The sequence below is a fragment of the Ailuropoda melanoleuca genome, chromosome 1, assembly GCF_002007445.2.
Source record: "Ailuropoda melanoleuca isolate Jingjing chromosome 1, ASM200744v2, whole genome shotgun sequence".
Classification (NCBI taxonomy): domain Eukaryota; kingdom Metazoa; phylum Chordata; class Mammalia; order Carnivora; family Ursidae; genus Ailuropoda; species Ailuropoda melanoleuca.
In genome coordinates this window covers 83,855,079-83,870,565 of record NC_048218.1, presented here as the reverse complement: position 1 = coordinate 83,870,565, position 15,487 = coordinate 83,855,079, and the positions used below count along the sequence as shown (strand labels likewise).

General features: G+C 36.2%; 1 protein-coding gene across 1 annotated transcript; it reads left to right on the top strand.

Annotated features, from left to right (window-relative positions):
* The first annotated feature begins 51 nt into the window (after positions 1–51).
* On the top strand, positions 52–15,474 carry NDUFB5 (NADH:ubiquinone oxidoreductase subunit B5). The gene is made up of 6 exons (XM_002912451.4): positions 52–241; positions 6,772–6,860; positions 8,144–8,210; positions 9,713–9,774; positions 10,822–10,928; positions 14,513–15,474. The coding sequence occupies exons 1-6, from the start codon at positions 118–120 to the stop codon at positions 14,631–14,633; spliced, it is 570 nt and encodes a 189-aa protein (XP_002912497.1). The 5' UTR covers positions 52–117; the 3' UTR covers positions 14,634–15,474.
* Positions 15,475–15,487: the final 13 nt, after the last annotated feature.

Below are 15,487 nucleotides of genomic sequence, written 5' to 3'. Positions count from 1 at the left end.
AACAGAAATAGGCTTTGCCCTCACTCAACATGGCCACTTCCGCCTTCGCCGTAGTTCGTAAATTGGCTCTTTCGGCTCTCGTGACTCTCCCCAGTGTTTCAATTGCCCGTAGTAGCCATGGCGGCCATGAGCTTATTGCAGCGGGCTTCGGTCACTGCAGTGGCAGCTCTTTCCGGCCGCCGGCTTGGTACTCAGCTTGGATTCGGGGGCTTCCTCACCCGTGGCTTTCCGAAGACTGTCGGTGGGTGCTTGCTTTGGGAGAAAGCGCGCTCAGGGGATGTGGGGTGAGAGGTGGAGAACTCTTCCCAGGTGACCTTGGTGAGATCTGGGAGAAATTGCGGGCCTGGGGCTTGGGAGGAGAGAAGGAGTGTCTTTGTGAGGAGACAAGGATTTTCCTGAAGTAATCAGATCGTTTGCGTTTAAATTGTTAATTAGCATTTGTGAAACATTTTGTCGCTCAACCATTCCAATTGGTGCTAATTTGCGGGTGAAGTTGAGGTTAAGGGGGCATAGAGCTGAGACCTATGTTTCTCAGGCGCCAGATTCTTTGTACGTTCCACCCACAATAGGTAATAGTCCCGTAAGATTGGAAGTCATGTTGCCCAGGAGCCCACCGATGCTAAGTAATAGGTAGGCAGGTGGACAGGCTCAGGACTAACTCCTTAAGTAGGCACAGTGCCTACAAGATACTTTTACGGTCCGTGAAAATGTTTTAATTTCTTTTAAAACCAGAAGGGAAAAAAATGCCTATGTTTTTAGGGTTAATGTTAATGATATGTGGTAACGAATCCAGCTAGGATTGTATTCGTTTTATATCAACGCAGTCATAAAATAATAATTTTTAATATCTTAGAGAGGAAGGGGCCCATGAAGGAAAGTTATGGGAGGGCTAGTTGGAGCTTCTTGGAGACTGTGTAGGACTTATAGGAGAATGAATAATCATAATCGGTTGCCTTGTATTCAGTCTAATTCTTTCAAAGACTGCAAAGTAAGTACAATGTTATTATCCCCATTTTACTAATGAAGGAACTGTGACTTAGTTATTACAAAAATAATGCACTACTGCATCAAATTTAATAATAATAACAGTAGCTAACATTTATTGAACACCTGTGTGGCATGTACCATCCTAAGATTTTAAAGGTATTAATTCATTTAACGCTCTTGGTAAAAAATATGCTATAAGTTATCTGCTCTAGGCAATACAAGTAGGTAGAGAGGAAGTGATTCCAAAAGATCTGCAACCTCAAAATATCTTTTACTGTTTACCCCTTTTTTCTTCTTCCAATTTAATTTGAGTTATGTTACTTCACATGATGAGGCATTCTACAGAGACATGTTGCAAAAATGATGGAAAGAACCAGTGGTATTCAACAAATTTCCAGCAGGAATTTGAACCTGTTAAAAAACTACATGTGCAAACATTCTTTGATACATTCTGTTTGTAAGCCATTTCTGATTACAGATATCCTCTTCAAATACTTGCTGGGGATAGTATTTAATCCTGCCTTGCTGGAGATAAATTCAGATAAAATCTCACTCCTAGAACCTCTATACATTATTTCTCGTTCTTCGAGTTGTGGAAGGATCTACACAGATAATCTACACCCTTTCCACTGGAAGCAGGAAAGGATCTAATAGCTACACTAGAGTGACTGTGTTTCAACCTCATACCTGCTTTCAAAGGTATTTTGCAGGTGGTCTCATCTGTCACTGTGGAATGAAAGGTTTGAATCTGTTACATTATTGCTTATGTCTGCCCCTATGAGACTGTAAGATCCAGCGTTGTAGAGAACCTTGCCTTGTTTTGTTTTCTCTGGAGCTAGACTGCCTACATTCAAATCCTGGCTCCAGAGTTTAGTAGCTGTGTGACCTTGGGTCATCATATCTTGGAAGCTAAGTGGAAGGCAATTACTTGGAACCTATGTTCATCTTTAAAAAAAAGAGGATGTTTATTACAAGTATGCTTATATTCTGTTGACAGAGAAATCTAATCTCTGACAAGAATTTATAACCCTGAAATATGTTTCTGCATAAGTTTTCATCTTTCTAGAATGCCATTTTGAAAGGTACTTATCTCTTACCATAAAAACTGCTTAAAAGAAAAAAGGAGGATAATTTTAACCTACCTCATAAAGGAGTTGTGAAGAGTGAGTGGGAAAATCCATGGCACGTAGATTTAGAAGCATTAGCGTTCTACAGAGCCCTGTGGCCACCCATTTCTTAAACATCTGGTACTATCATGTTATCTTCATTCACCGTCACTGAAAACCTTTCTCAGGAAGTAAGCAGATACAAGTATTCTGTTTAATTAAATTATTTATTGTCATATATCAAAGGATTCTAGAAATGAACTTAAGTTCTTCCCTCAGCTGCAGGAGCTTTAACTTGAAGACTGATGTGTACATATTATGGTTTAAAAAAAACCTGAGAAGAGTATTTAAATATTATATAAACAAAGCAGTATGGAGTTAATTCAGATGTAGAAGGTGGGACATTTAAACTAAATTCTGGATAGTTTTAACAGGTGCAATTGGCAGAAAAAGAAGATGTATTTTCTGATATATCTGAATATGGGGCTCTTGGGATAGGTAGGTGTTTAGAGAAAAGGCTTAAGAAAGGGAAGTTGGGATTAAATTGGGGGGGTGGAGGCCCTGAATACAAAACCAAAGTATCTTAACTCTCTTGTAGTCTGCAGAGAGTGAATGTTTTAGCAGGAGAGCAACATCAGTAGTGTTTTGGGAAGATGCTTCTGAATATTTGTTGGCTTCTAAGGGGGTGTTGATTACTTAAGCCAGTGAGTGAGGTGAAGAGAGCATGGAAAGAAATCCAGAGTTTGAATCTTAGAATCAGGAGGCCTTGTCAACTCATGAGCAAGGGATCAGTGCAAGGAAGATGAGTGAGATTTTTATCCTGGGTAATTGAGTTGGTGGAGTCATTAACTGGGAATAGTCTGAGAATGAGAGGAAGAAAATGGCCAATTTTCGATTGTTGTCATGAAGACACAAAATCTACATTATCTTATTTGATCCTCACATATATCACAGTTGTCAAAACCATAACTTTCCTGAAGTTATTTACATTTAAAAAAATTGGTTATTGAAACTTCAGTTTTATATGTCTAAATGAATACCTATTTGAGAATTTCCAGGCTTTAGAGAATGGTAGAAGATGCATATTTTGGTGGAAGGAGAATCTGAGTTCCGGAAATCCCGGCAGTCACCTGGTTGTAAGCAGTGTTCACCCTAATATTTTTAGATTGTAAGCAGATGGCCTTACTACATCAACAACAAATCATGAAGGTTCAGAATATTAGAAAAGAGTTTAGTGCTATGAAGTATACTTTAGAAAAGCTAATAGTAATAATAGTTATTTACCACATTTAATGACACGAATCGTTGTTTAACAGTAGGGTAATTATATGTAAAGAAAGTAAGCAGTTCACTTTCCTAACTGCATTAATGCAGCCAGACCAAGCATTCTTCCATAGTTTTTTGTTTGTAACATTTTCCATATCTATTAATAGTGTTACTCATAATCAGTTGTTTCTAAAACCATGCAGTTTAATCCATCTCACTTTCTCTGTGGGGTATATGTGTTTGTGTGTGTCTTTCTGTCTGTCTGCCTGTCTGTCTGCCTGATTGAAAGGGAAATTTGGGAGTACACTGTCTCTTCTGATTTACTTTCAGAAGGCAAGGAAGGATCCTGACTAACATTTAATTTACTTAAGAAATAGAAATTCAACAATACTGATGGGGCACCTACCATGCGGCAGACACTAAAGAGTACTGAAGGTACAGTATTGAATAATACAGTCCTTGACCTGATGGTCTTTAACAAAATAATCGGGCTTAAAAAAAATCAGACTTGGTGTGTGTTAGTCTAAAGGAACTAACCAAATGATGTTAAGGAGGATAAGTGGAAGGCCAGCTTTCTGTAGGGTACCCAAAGAAGACCTCTTCGAGGAGATTACATTTGATCTTGGCCCTGCAGGATGAGGTGTGGAGGTAACTATTCAAAGAGCCTGGGGAAAAGCTTTTGGGCAAAGAGGAAAGTAAGTGCAAAAACCTGAAGACTGGAAAAAGTTCTTGGAATTGGAAGGGAATCATTGAGACTGATAAAGTCCAATGGTATGCTCTTTTGTTCTAAGACAGGCCATATATATTTAGATTCTTTGAGGAAAAGGACCTTAGAAGTCCTCCAGGCCAACCCCCACAGTATCCTTGTTACATCCATTGTTGATACTTGAATAACTCCATAAAGGGGAACTGGAGATGCAGTCCAATTTTATTTTGAACCAGTAAAATTGTTAGAAACTTCTTCCTTGTATTAAGCTGAAAATTACTCTTTCACACATTGATCCTTTCAGGTCAACACAGAATAATACAAGCCCTTTGTCCTGGGATAGCCCTTCAGCTATTTAAAGACACTTATCTGGTTTCTACCCAGTCTTCTTTTTTTGTAGGCCCATCAGTTTCCATTCTTTAAGCTTCACTGTGTCAGTTTCCAGGTTGTTTGCTATCCTGGTTGCTTAAATTGGGTGTGCTCCAGATTGTTCCTCTAACAAAACAGTGTACTCTGGGATGGACACACTTCTGCAGGTGTGGTTAGGAGACGGGGGTGGGTCTTCTGTTTTGACTCTATGCTTCTAGTACATAAGATTAGGGTTGAATTGTCTTCGGCCTTCTTGGTTAACATCACGTCAATGACTCTTAAACCTGTGAGCAACTTTTGGGGGATGCGGTCCGGACTTTCCACCTACTATATTTAGTCCTTTTAGAATCAGTCTTTTGGGGGTGCCTGGGTGGCTCAACTGTTAAGCATCTGCCTTCGGCTCAGGTCATGATCCTGGGGTCCTGGGATTGAGCCCCGCGTTGGGCTCCCTGCTCAGCGGGAAGACTACTTCTCCCACTCCCACTTCCCTTGCTTGTGTTCCCTCTCTCACTGCCTCTCTCTGTCAAATAGATAAGTAAAATCTTTAAAAAAAAAAAAAAGAAAGAATCTGCATTTTGTGAATGTGTATGGAGACTTTTGGGATCCCACTTCATCTCAATGTAGTAGCCACTCTTGCAGTAGATTTGTGTCATCAGGAATGCCATTTTTACTTCATCCAGGCCATATGTAGAAATCTTGACCTCTCAGGGCTATGGAGAGAGCCTTTTGCCAGGTTATTGAGTTAAGTAACCAGCACCTTTTGGGTGTAATCAATCAATCAATCAATCACCTGTTACAAATTCACCTAACTTGCTACCTCTCTCAGCTTATAATGCACCTTCCTCATACTCCCCCACCATCCTGTGTAAATAGGAACTTCGGGCCTTTTTTTTTCTGACATTGCATCCTGCTTCTTATCTTTGTTGACCTTACAGATGTCTAATTATGTGTATTTGTTTCTCCCAGTGGGATCTATATCCCTTTTAGACTGTAGGCCTAGCATAGGACCTGCACATAGTAGGCACTTAGATATTTATTGAATTAATGAGTGGTTTATATTGTTATCCAGCCCTTTTTTCCCACCTAGTCCACAAAGAATTCTGTTATATCTTTCAAATTATTTTCTGAAATACATAATTACTTTGTCACATTCTCTTGTTATTTTAGAAACTTTAATAGTATGAATTGTACTCAGTGAATTCATGCCAGTTTCTAATTCTCTTATGAATTAACATCCTAAGTTCATTGCAAGCTGCTGTAGGTGATGCCAAAATTAAAAATTCAGTTACTGCCTTCAAGACATTTATATTTCAGTGGAAGCAGTGGAAGCAAGTATGAATATCACTAGAATATACAGCAGTTCAAAGGTAGGAGAGATCTCATAGGCTTGGGAAGAGGGTTGGTTTCTTGGAGGATAAAATGTCATCTGAGCCTAAAGAATAGATTTCAGGAGAGGGGAGGGCATTCCAGACATTTAAGCTTGAACAAAGGATACAAATCTTTATGACCTCTACCATGACTGAAATTCCTTTAATGGGAATTAGGTGACTCTTGTGAAATTTCCATGAATACAGTTACACACAGCAGAAACAGTAACTTCAGTTTCCCAGTAACAGTGAGATCCTTTCCTGCTTCTAGCAGAAAGGGCTTACAGTGTTTGCAGTGGTCCTTCCAGATGTCCAAGAAAGGGAAATCGTGTAGAAGCAAGATTAGGAGTGAAATTTTGCCTCAGTTTATCTCCAGTGAGAATTGATTATATACCATCAGAGGGAGAATTTGAAGAGGACAATATTCACAATCAGAAATGGCTTACAGAGTGATTTTATTGATACGTGTTACAGTGTTTACTTTTGAACAAGTTCAAATTCCTGCCGGAGATATGTTGAATAAATGTCTTTCCATCTATTTTGCTGCAAGTCCCTAATGTATATTGCCTCATCATATGAAATGACAGAATTTTTTTTAAATGACACAATCTAAATTAAGTTTATTTATTTAATAGCTTTAGCAAATATTTATTATAGCGGTAAACAAAGATAAGTAGCCCACCAAGAGTGTCTGACCTACCTGTCTGCTATGGAAACAAATTCAAACAATTATTTAGATATTTTTTTAATGTTGAATAAAAATGGAGAGAACTATAGTTTACAACAGTACGTCAGTCTCTTTAAAGATACCTGTCTGCTCTGCCTTTAGTACTCAAATAAAGTATGTATTTTTTATCTTAATTCATATTAAACATTTATGCATGTACATTTACTTAAAACCTGATTTGATCTTAGAATGTAACAGTATACCTTGAGCCTTACATATAACAGGGTAATTTAATATTTCTAGCTCCTGTGCGACACAGTGGAGACCATGGGAAAAGACTGTTTATCATCAAACCATCTGGATTCTATGACAGGCGGTTTTTGAATTTAATGGTGCGTTAAAAATCTTGCTGAACTAAACTCTTTATGTACAAATAGGAATGTGTGTTTTTTTGTCTATTTAGAGAACATCTTTCATTCTATAAAAGACATTATTTTGTAAATTCATATTTCTTTTTTCAATGAGATTTTGTAGTAATGTCTGATTTGTTACTGAATTTCATTTTAAATTAGTGAACCTTTCCTTCTTCATAAAAAGGATTCATGTGTATTGGAGGTAAAATTTGAGCCATTCCCTTATTGTTTTTTTTTTTTTTAAAGATTGTATTTATTTATTTGACAGAGAGAGAGACAGCCAGCGAGAGAGGGAACACAAGCAGGGGGAGTGGGAGAGGAAGAAGCAGGCTCATAGCAGAGGAGCCTGATGTGGGGCTCGATCCCATAACGCCGGGATCACGCCCTGAGCCGAAGGCAGGCGTTTAACCGCTGTGCCACCCAGGTGCCCCCCATTCCCTTATTCTTAAGATTGTGGGGTTTTAAAATACAATCTGTGTTCCCTGTGTGCGCACGTGCGGATGCACACGCACACACCAAAATCTATAAATTACAGAACTTTGAAAATGAATTTGTTTGGAGATAATTATCTGTATTACTAAAATATTCTTTAAATTACCAAGGAACTCACTGAAAGACTTCTTTAAGTAACTCCATTATTTTGTGTTATGGTTTTTTATATCTGTATTGTTCAGGAACATTGATTTCAGAGGATCAAGTGGGCTACTGGCTGTATATTTGTATCTCAAGGCTTTATAAGAAAAAGTAGAGGCTTGGAAGATGGAGGATTGTCTGGACTCTCTGCCACTGTTCCTACAGCTGTGACCATTTGAGCAATGGCTGCCCTCTAGACCTCTTGCTTGCCCTTTGTGCTTAATGTCCCTCTTCATCCTTTTGGTTGAGCTCCCACTTTTCTTGTCATGACCAACTCAAACTCTACAGTGGTTGAAATCACTCAAATGTTTTTACCGTTTTCATCTTAATACAAAAACTTCTCAACTTTTATTACATTGTGTTAACCAAAAAATGAAAAATCACTTACATAGATATTGTATTATACTTGTACAATTAATCCTTACTTTTTTCTTTCATTTTTGGTGCCAAATATAGACATCTAAATGTTAGAGTAAAAGAAAATCTCAGAAATAATTTGGTATCACATCTCCAATTTGGCAAGTTTATTTTACAGGCAATGTAAGGAAATAAAAAATTGTAGACAATTTGAGAATGGGGAAATAGAGTTAGGAAATGGTTATATGAAAACTATTTTTTAATCTCAACAGAAATTCTACATTTTGTTGACTGGGATTCCAGTAGCAATTGGCATAACTCTGGTGAACATATTCATTGGTAAGTTCCTCTTCAACTAAATTGGTAAAATTTAAAAATCTATGTACATTAATAATAAATTATGGATGTTATAAAGTTATTTATTTACTTATTTTTAATCTTTTTTTTAAGATTTTATTTTTTATTTGCTAGAGAGATCAGAAGCAGGGGGAGTGGGAGGCACAGGGAAAGGGAGAAGCAGGCTCCCTGTTGAGCAGAGAGCCCAGTGTGGGGCTTGATCCCAGGATCCTGGGATCATGACCTGAGCCACCCAGGCGCCCCAAGAAAAGTTATTTAAATAATGAACATAGGCATGGTATTTTATTTTACAGTAACCAAATCTCAATCTGCAATAATATACAATTTTTTTAAACATTTTTTTTTCCTCCAAAAATCTTTAAGGTCGTCAACTCTGTGGAGGCCACAAAAGGCTTCAGAAAGCCTTGTTTTCCTCCTCCTCGTTATTCCTCCAAACCAGCTTTGACAAATCTAAATAAGGAAAATAGAGATAGAGGTGAAAGAGAGGCTGAGGGATGGAAGAATTTTTTTTATCCATCTTGGAACACATAAAATTATAATCTAAAAAAGAATGAAACTGTGAAAGACAGCTAACATTAGATTTTCATTGGAAATTCTGCCCAAAGTACTTCTAACATCTTGAATCCTGAAATGTTTTGTCTAGTAGTGATAGGGAAAGCCAGAAGGAATAATGTATCTTTTATTATATTTTGTTATACTATATAAAAACAAAGTTTGAAACTCTTATATAATGACTATAGGCAATGCCTTACACATAGAAGACATCTAAAAAATATCTAATGAATGAAATGATTTTCAACCACATTAAAGTAATTAAAATATAGTCATCCTTGAACAATGTTGGGGTGTCAACCCCCTGCTCAGTCAAAAATCACATATAATTTTTGACTCCCTCCCAAAACTTTACTAATAGCCTATTGTGACTAGAAACCTGTCAATAACATAAAGAGTTGATTAACACATACTTTGAATGTTTTTTGTATTATATACTGTATTCTTCTAATAAAGTAAGCTAGAGGGGGGCGCCTGGGTAGCTCAGTCGGTTAAGTGTCCGACTCCTGGTTTCAGCTCAGGTCATGATCTCGTGGTTATAGATCCAGCCCCGCATCAGGCTTGGCCACTCCCCAGCGGGGAGTCCACTTCTCTCCTTCTCCATCTTACTCTGCCCCTCCCCACCCGCGCACATGCTCTCTTTCTCAAATAAATAAAATTAAATGAAAAAAGTAAGCTAGAGAAAAAATGTTATTAAAATCTTAAGGAAGAGAAAATATATTTACAGTACTGTACTATAAAAAATCCACATGTAAGTAGACCCATGCCATTCAAACCCATGTTGTTCAAGGGTCAACTCTGTTTGAATCTTCATTAGTACAAACAAAAGTTCCTTTAAAACCACAAGAAGTTGGTTTCTTATTTAAATGGGGAAGAATTAATATTATAAACTCCTGATGCTAAACTTGGATATCACTATTTTCTCTTACTAGGTGAAGCTGAGTTAGCAGAGATTCCAGAAGGCTACATCCCAGAACACTGGGAATATTTCAAGGTTGGTATAGGTCGTTGAAAGTTACTTTCTGTTAGGTGTCTTGTCAGTGCACTGATTAATGTCTTAATTTAGCAATTATGATACTGTTTTATATTCAGTTTTTGATGTCAAGTAGATGATACATTTTGTGCTCACTTTTTACAAGCAACTTCTTTTGATAATTTTCTGCATTTTATTACTTTAATCGTCACGGTGTTTTAAAGAATGACTCTGTAGCGTGTTCTTATTCTAGCAGAGTAACAGTCAGAATTTATCCCAAGTTCAATGCTAGAGGAAAGATTTTACCCATGCTAATGCTAGCTGTCTTTTATTGAGCACCTACTGTGTCACAGGCACTGTGGTAGTATTTTGCAAACATTCTCTTATTCCATGTGAAATGTGCTAATATAATTCCCAAGTCAGAAATGAAGAGACTGAGACTTAAAAGAGGATAAGTGACGTGTCCAACAAATAGGGCCAGCATTGGAACCTAGGTAGGCTTGTCCTGACAGCCCGTACTGTTGGTCATTTTACTATACTGTCACTGCTACTAAAACTGAAAGTTAATTTGGTTACTTGTCTTTACAAGTGTTGTAGTGAGATGGCCTTGATTAGAGTAAATACTATCATGTTTTATTATCTGAATGAACTGTATTTCAGGAAAGAAATGTATCATTATTGTACCTTAAGGCAGGCCCTTCAGGTAGTTTATCTGTGCTCAGAGAAGGAACTTCGGTTTTTGATCACCACACTCTGGGTTGGGCTCCTAAATCTGCCACTTAAGGTGTACTCAGTGTAGTGTAATGGCAAAGAGCACAGGTTTTGGAGTCAGACAGACCTGGTTTGAGTCCAGATGCTGGCACTTAGTAACTGTGTAACTCTGTGCAATTTGCTCATCTATAAAATGGGGACAAAAATAGTATCCATCTAATGGATTAAAATTATTTAAAATACATATAAAGTAGTTGGCATTTAGTATTACTGGTTTACCTGACACGGCCATTTTGAAGAGTAGTAAACTGGAAGAGCAAAGTACTGTTCAGAAAATAAACAAATTTTCTCTTGCAGCATCCTATATCAAGATGGATTGCCCGAACTTTTTTTGATGGCCCTGAAAAGAATTATGAAAAAACAATGGCTATCCTTCAGATTGAAGCTGAAAAGGCTGATTTACGGTAAAAAAAAAAATAATTTAAAAAAAAGGTGGGAAGTGGGGCAAGGAAGAAAATCCTTTCTTACTATTGCAAGCCAAGAGAAAAAATTTAATAAACTATATCAGCACTATAGGATGCTCCATGTAAAAGGATAAAGATAGGGAGGGAATACCTTGTTCAGAGTGGAGTGTACAAGTTGGAAACTGAGAGACTGTTAGTTGATAATATCTGTTAGAGTAAAAGGAATTCTTTTTAAAATATCCCACTCTTAAGTGCAAGGCAGCCCTCCCCTCCTTCTGCCCCTGCCCCCCAATTTCCTTTCCTCTTCTACCTAGTCTCATCCTTAAAGGCGACTACTATTTAGTTATTTCTTATATCTGCTCCTAAAAAAAAATTATGCATTAAAAATATATTAACACTAATACTTACCGTTTACATCGATGTGGATGGAACTGTAGGGTATTATGCCGAGCGAAATAAGTCAATCAGAGAAAGACAGTTATCGCATGGTTTCACTCATGTGGAATATAAGAAACAGCGCAGAGGACCATAAAACTGAATGGGAAGTCATCAGAGAGGGAGAAAAACCGTAAGAGACACTTAATTACAGGAAATAAACTGGGGGTTGCTGGAGGGGAGGTGGGTGGGGGGATGGGGTAGTTGGGTGATGAGCATTAAAGAGAGCGTGTGATGCAGTGAGCACTGGGTGTTATCTTATCTGCAACCGATGAATCATTGAACACTACATCTGAAAGTAATGATGTACTTACTATATGTTGGCTAATTGAATTTTAAAAATATATGTATTAACACAAATAGAATCCTCTTATAAACACTGTTCTGCACCTTGTCTTCATTTCACTTAAATATATCTTGGTGATCTTTCTATAATAGTATATGCCCCATTCGTTTTAATGGCTGTGTCATATATTTCACTGGATGGATGTGCCTTAATTTTTTAACGTCCTGTGTTGTTGGTACTTAGGTTCTTTCCAAGTTTTTTGATAATATACATAGTGCTATGGTGAATATTCTCATACATAGATTTCTGCAATTTATTTGGTGGGTCTGAAATATAAATTCCTAGCAGTGGCACTGATAAACCAAATGTTGTAGGTTTTAAGTTTTAGATAGTTGTCGCCAAACTCTTTTCCAAAAAGTTGTACCAGTTGTTTTTTTCTGCCACCAATACATTTCTGTTTTCCATAACTATCCTTGTAAATGGAATTTATCAAACCTAAACATTTTGCTGTTAAGATAGTTGAAAAAATGTTATTATTTCAATTTTGTATTTTTTTGTAAGATTGAGTATTTTTTCTTATATCTATTGGTTGTTTGTGTTTGTTTCCCGTAAATTGCCCATTTTTCTACTAATTTATACATTTAACTAAAATATCTCTCTTGGGTTTTGTTACAGTTGTTTTCCCAACTTGTCATTTGTCTTTTGATAGTGTAGAATTTTTTTGCAACTGAAGTGTTTTTATGTTTCGGATGACAAAAGTATAGTAGAAGCTAATAGGTTTCTGAACACTTACTATGTATTAGTGTTTTAATTACTTTATATATATTTACTCATTTCATTATTGTCAGGTTTGTCAGTCTTTTTCTTTAGCTTTTGGGATTTTGCATACATAGGTCACTGATAGTGGTTAAATAAGCAAGTATGTAAGTCCAAATTATTTTTTTTGAATGTCACTCGTGTTTCCTTTTGCTACTTTTAAATGTGATCCTATCTGAGATTTATCTTAGTGTTTGTTGTGAGGTTTACATACAGTCACATGTACCCATTAAGTTTGCTGAGTTTTTGACAAAGGTAAACAGCTGTGTAACCCCCACAGTCAAGGTCATTTCAATCACCAACTGAGCCTATTCACTGTCCTTTCCAGTCATTCCCCATCCACTACTGGCCCCCGGCCCCCATTGATCTGCTTTCTGTTTATTCTCTTTTAGACTTTGTAGTTTATAAAAATTGTTATTATAGTAAGAAAATATTTAAATGATTAAAGGAACATATGATTGGCCTGTTTTCTAGATTTCTAATTATACGTGTATATAGTTACCATATGGAATTGTTAAGTATTTAAGAGCGTGAAACAGCAATATGGCTCATACTTAGTACGTTGGACTCTTTTGAACTTCAGGCATATACCTTTGAGTTCCAATTAAAAGACAGATCCCAGAATTCCTTAGACATAGAGTTTTAAACAACTTCCCAAACAAAACAAAGTAAAAACAAAAATAAAACCTTGGCTTCTACCCCCAAAGAAAAGATGCCGTTGTGAGGATGGAATTGAGAATACCTGCATTTTTTAAAAAGTATATTTAGGTATTTGGAAAACCAAAGCATAAAAGAAAGATACAAAATAGAAAGGGACTATCTCCCATAATGGTCTCCCCCTAGAGATAAATATTAATTATGGCCCTCCATATTTTTTAATACTCTCTGCATATGTTCATATACATAGTCACAGATTATTAGTTTCTATTTTTTAACGAAATGGGAAGATGCTATACATATTCATTTTATGCCTTGCATTTTTAATTTAACCATATATGTATCATCTGTATTTACTATATACAGATTTTCCTAATTCTTTTTAACAGATAACTAGTAGTCTCTTACAAGGGTGAAGCATAATTTATTTAACCAGTCCTTTTGATGAATATTTTAATATTTGCATTTTGGATAATTACATTCTAAAGAGTAGGAAAGAAAAACGATAATACGAAGATAGATAATCCTAAAAAAAAGGGAAAGAAATATACTCTCTTAGATACACAATCACAAAGGTTTCTAATTTCTCATAGATAGGGGTAGGGTCAATGAGCTGGTTAAGGTTAATAAAGTGATTTATTTAACTGTGGTAAATTTCCAGTCATATGAAACTTTTAATATGTAGTCTATAAAAATGGAAAGAGAAAGGTTTGATGGAGAAAAGACCATTTCATTTTTTAGTTTATCTATTTTTCAAGTTTTTATTTAAGTTCTGGTTAGTTAACAGATAGTGTAATATTGGTTTCAGGAGTAGAATTTAGTGATTCATTACTTACATAGAACACCTAGTGCTCAACACAAGTGCCCTCCTTAATACCCATCACCCAATTAGCCTATCCCCCGCCCACCTCCCCTCCTGCAACCCTCAGTTTGTTCTCTGTAGTTAAGAGTCTCTTATGGTTTGCTTTGGAGAGGAGCTATTTCAGGAATATGTGGTCTCAAGAGGTTTCCTAAAAGGCAAGAAGACAGGAAATGCATTACTATTATTGATGTGAAAGTCATCTGTCCAAATAAAAAGCCAGGGATAAGAGGAGAGATTAGATTATCAATTCTAGTGGTTTTGGTGATTAAAAACAGTATTTGTTGGCTAACTACCTAAGCAAGATAATGAAAGTCAAAGATAAGTTCCAAATTTTGCTTATAGGTGCGTATCAGATATTTGCATACCCATGGATCTATGGAGGTACATTAATACTTTACATAAAATACTTTACATAATACTTTACACAAAAGCAAAAGACTCTCTAGTGGTTATTCTTTATGGAAATAATTCATTAATTTTGCAATTGGAAATGCTGGACCCACAATATTGCTATCCTGTTTGTTATAGGTTAAAGGAGCTGGAAGTGCGAAGGTTAATGCGAGCGAGAGGTGATGGTCCCTGGTATCAGTATTCAACTGTTGATAAGGCGCTGATTGATTATTCTCCAAAAGCAACTCCTGACAATTAATCTTTTATTTCTCTAAATACGAAGTATATTCTCTTTAAGGAGAAAATTAATCAGTAAATATATTCTGTATTTTTGCTCACATGATGAATAAAAGATCTTCCATTGCACTATTTCTCGACATTGTTTCAGATTAAGACTTTCATGTGGCATTTCAGTTTTTTTTCAGCTTTATTGAGGCGTAATTGACAAATTGTAAGGTATTTAAAGTGTACATTGTGATGATTTGATACGCGTTGTGAAAGGCAGAATAAGACTTTTGACTTGTGTGTTTTGGCTTCCTCCTTTGTGAAGGTTTACCATATATTAAAAAACAACTTGGGCAAATAAGAATTTATGAACTCCTGGGGGTGTGACTTTGAAAGCTCAAAGTTTTATTTGTCTGATAATTGGAAGTTAGAAAAGTCTAATTATGTTAAATATGAGGAAATGTAGTAGTTTATACATATCTAGATTATTCAGTGGTGATTCAGAATTTTAAATTACATGATTACTGAACTATATAAAACATTAACATCTTAATGAACAATTTTCAGTGAACAAATCTCAGTTGAATATTTTCATGTTTTCTACCTTAAATAACTTTTGTCACTAAAGTGATTTTTATTGAAGTAGACACACAATGTTACATTAGTTTCAGATGTGGTATAATATGTCATGCTTTTTAAATGCATACACACTTGCACCCTTTTTCTTAGATGTAATCTCTTGAGATTCCTAGAGCCCTTTTTTTGTAAACACTGGAAAAGTTACACAAGGTAAAATGATTACTGCAAAGATTATTAAATGTGAGTAACAGCTAAAATAATGGCTATCATTTATTAAACATTTTACTGTGTGCTGAGCACTGTGCTAAA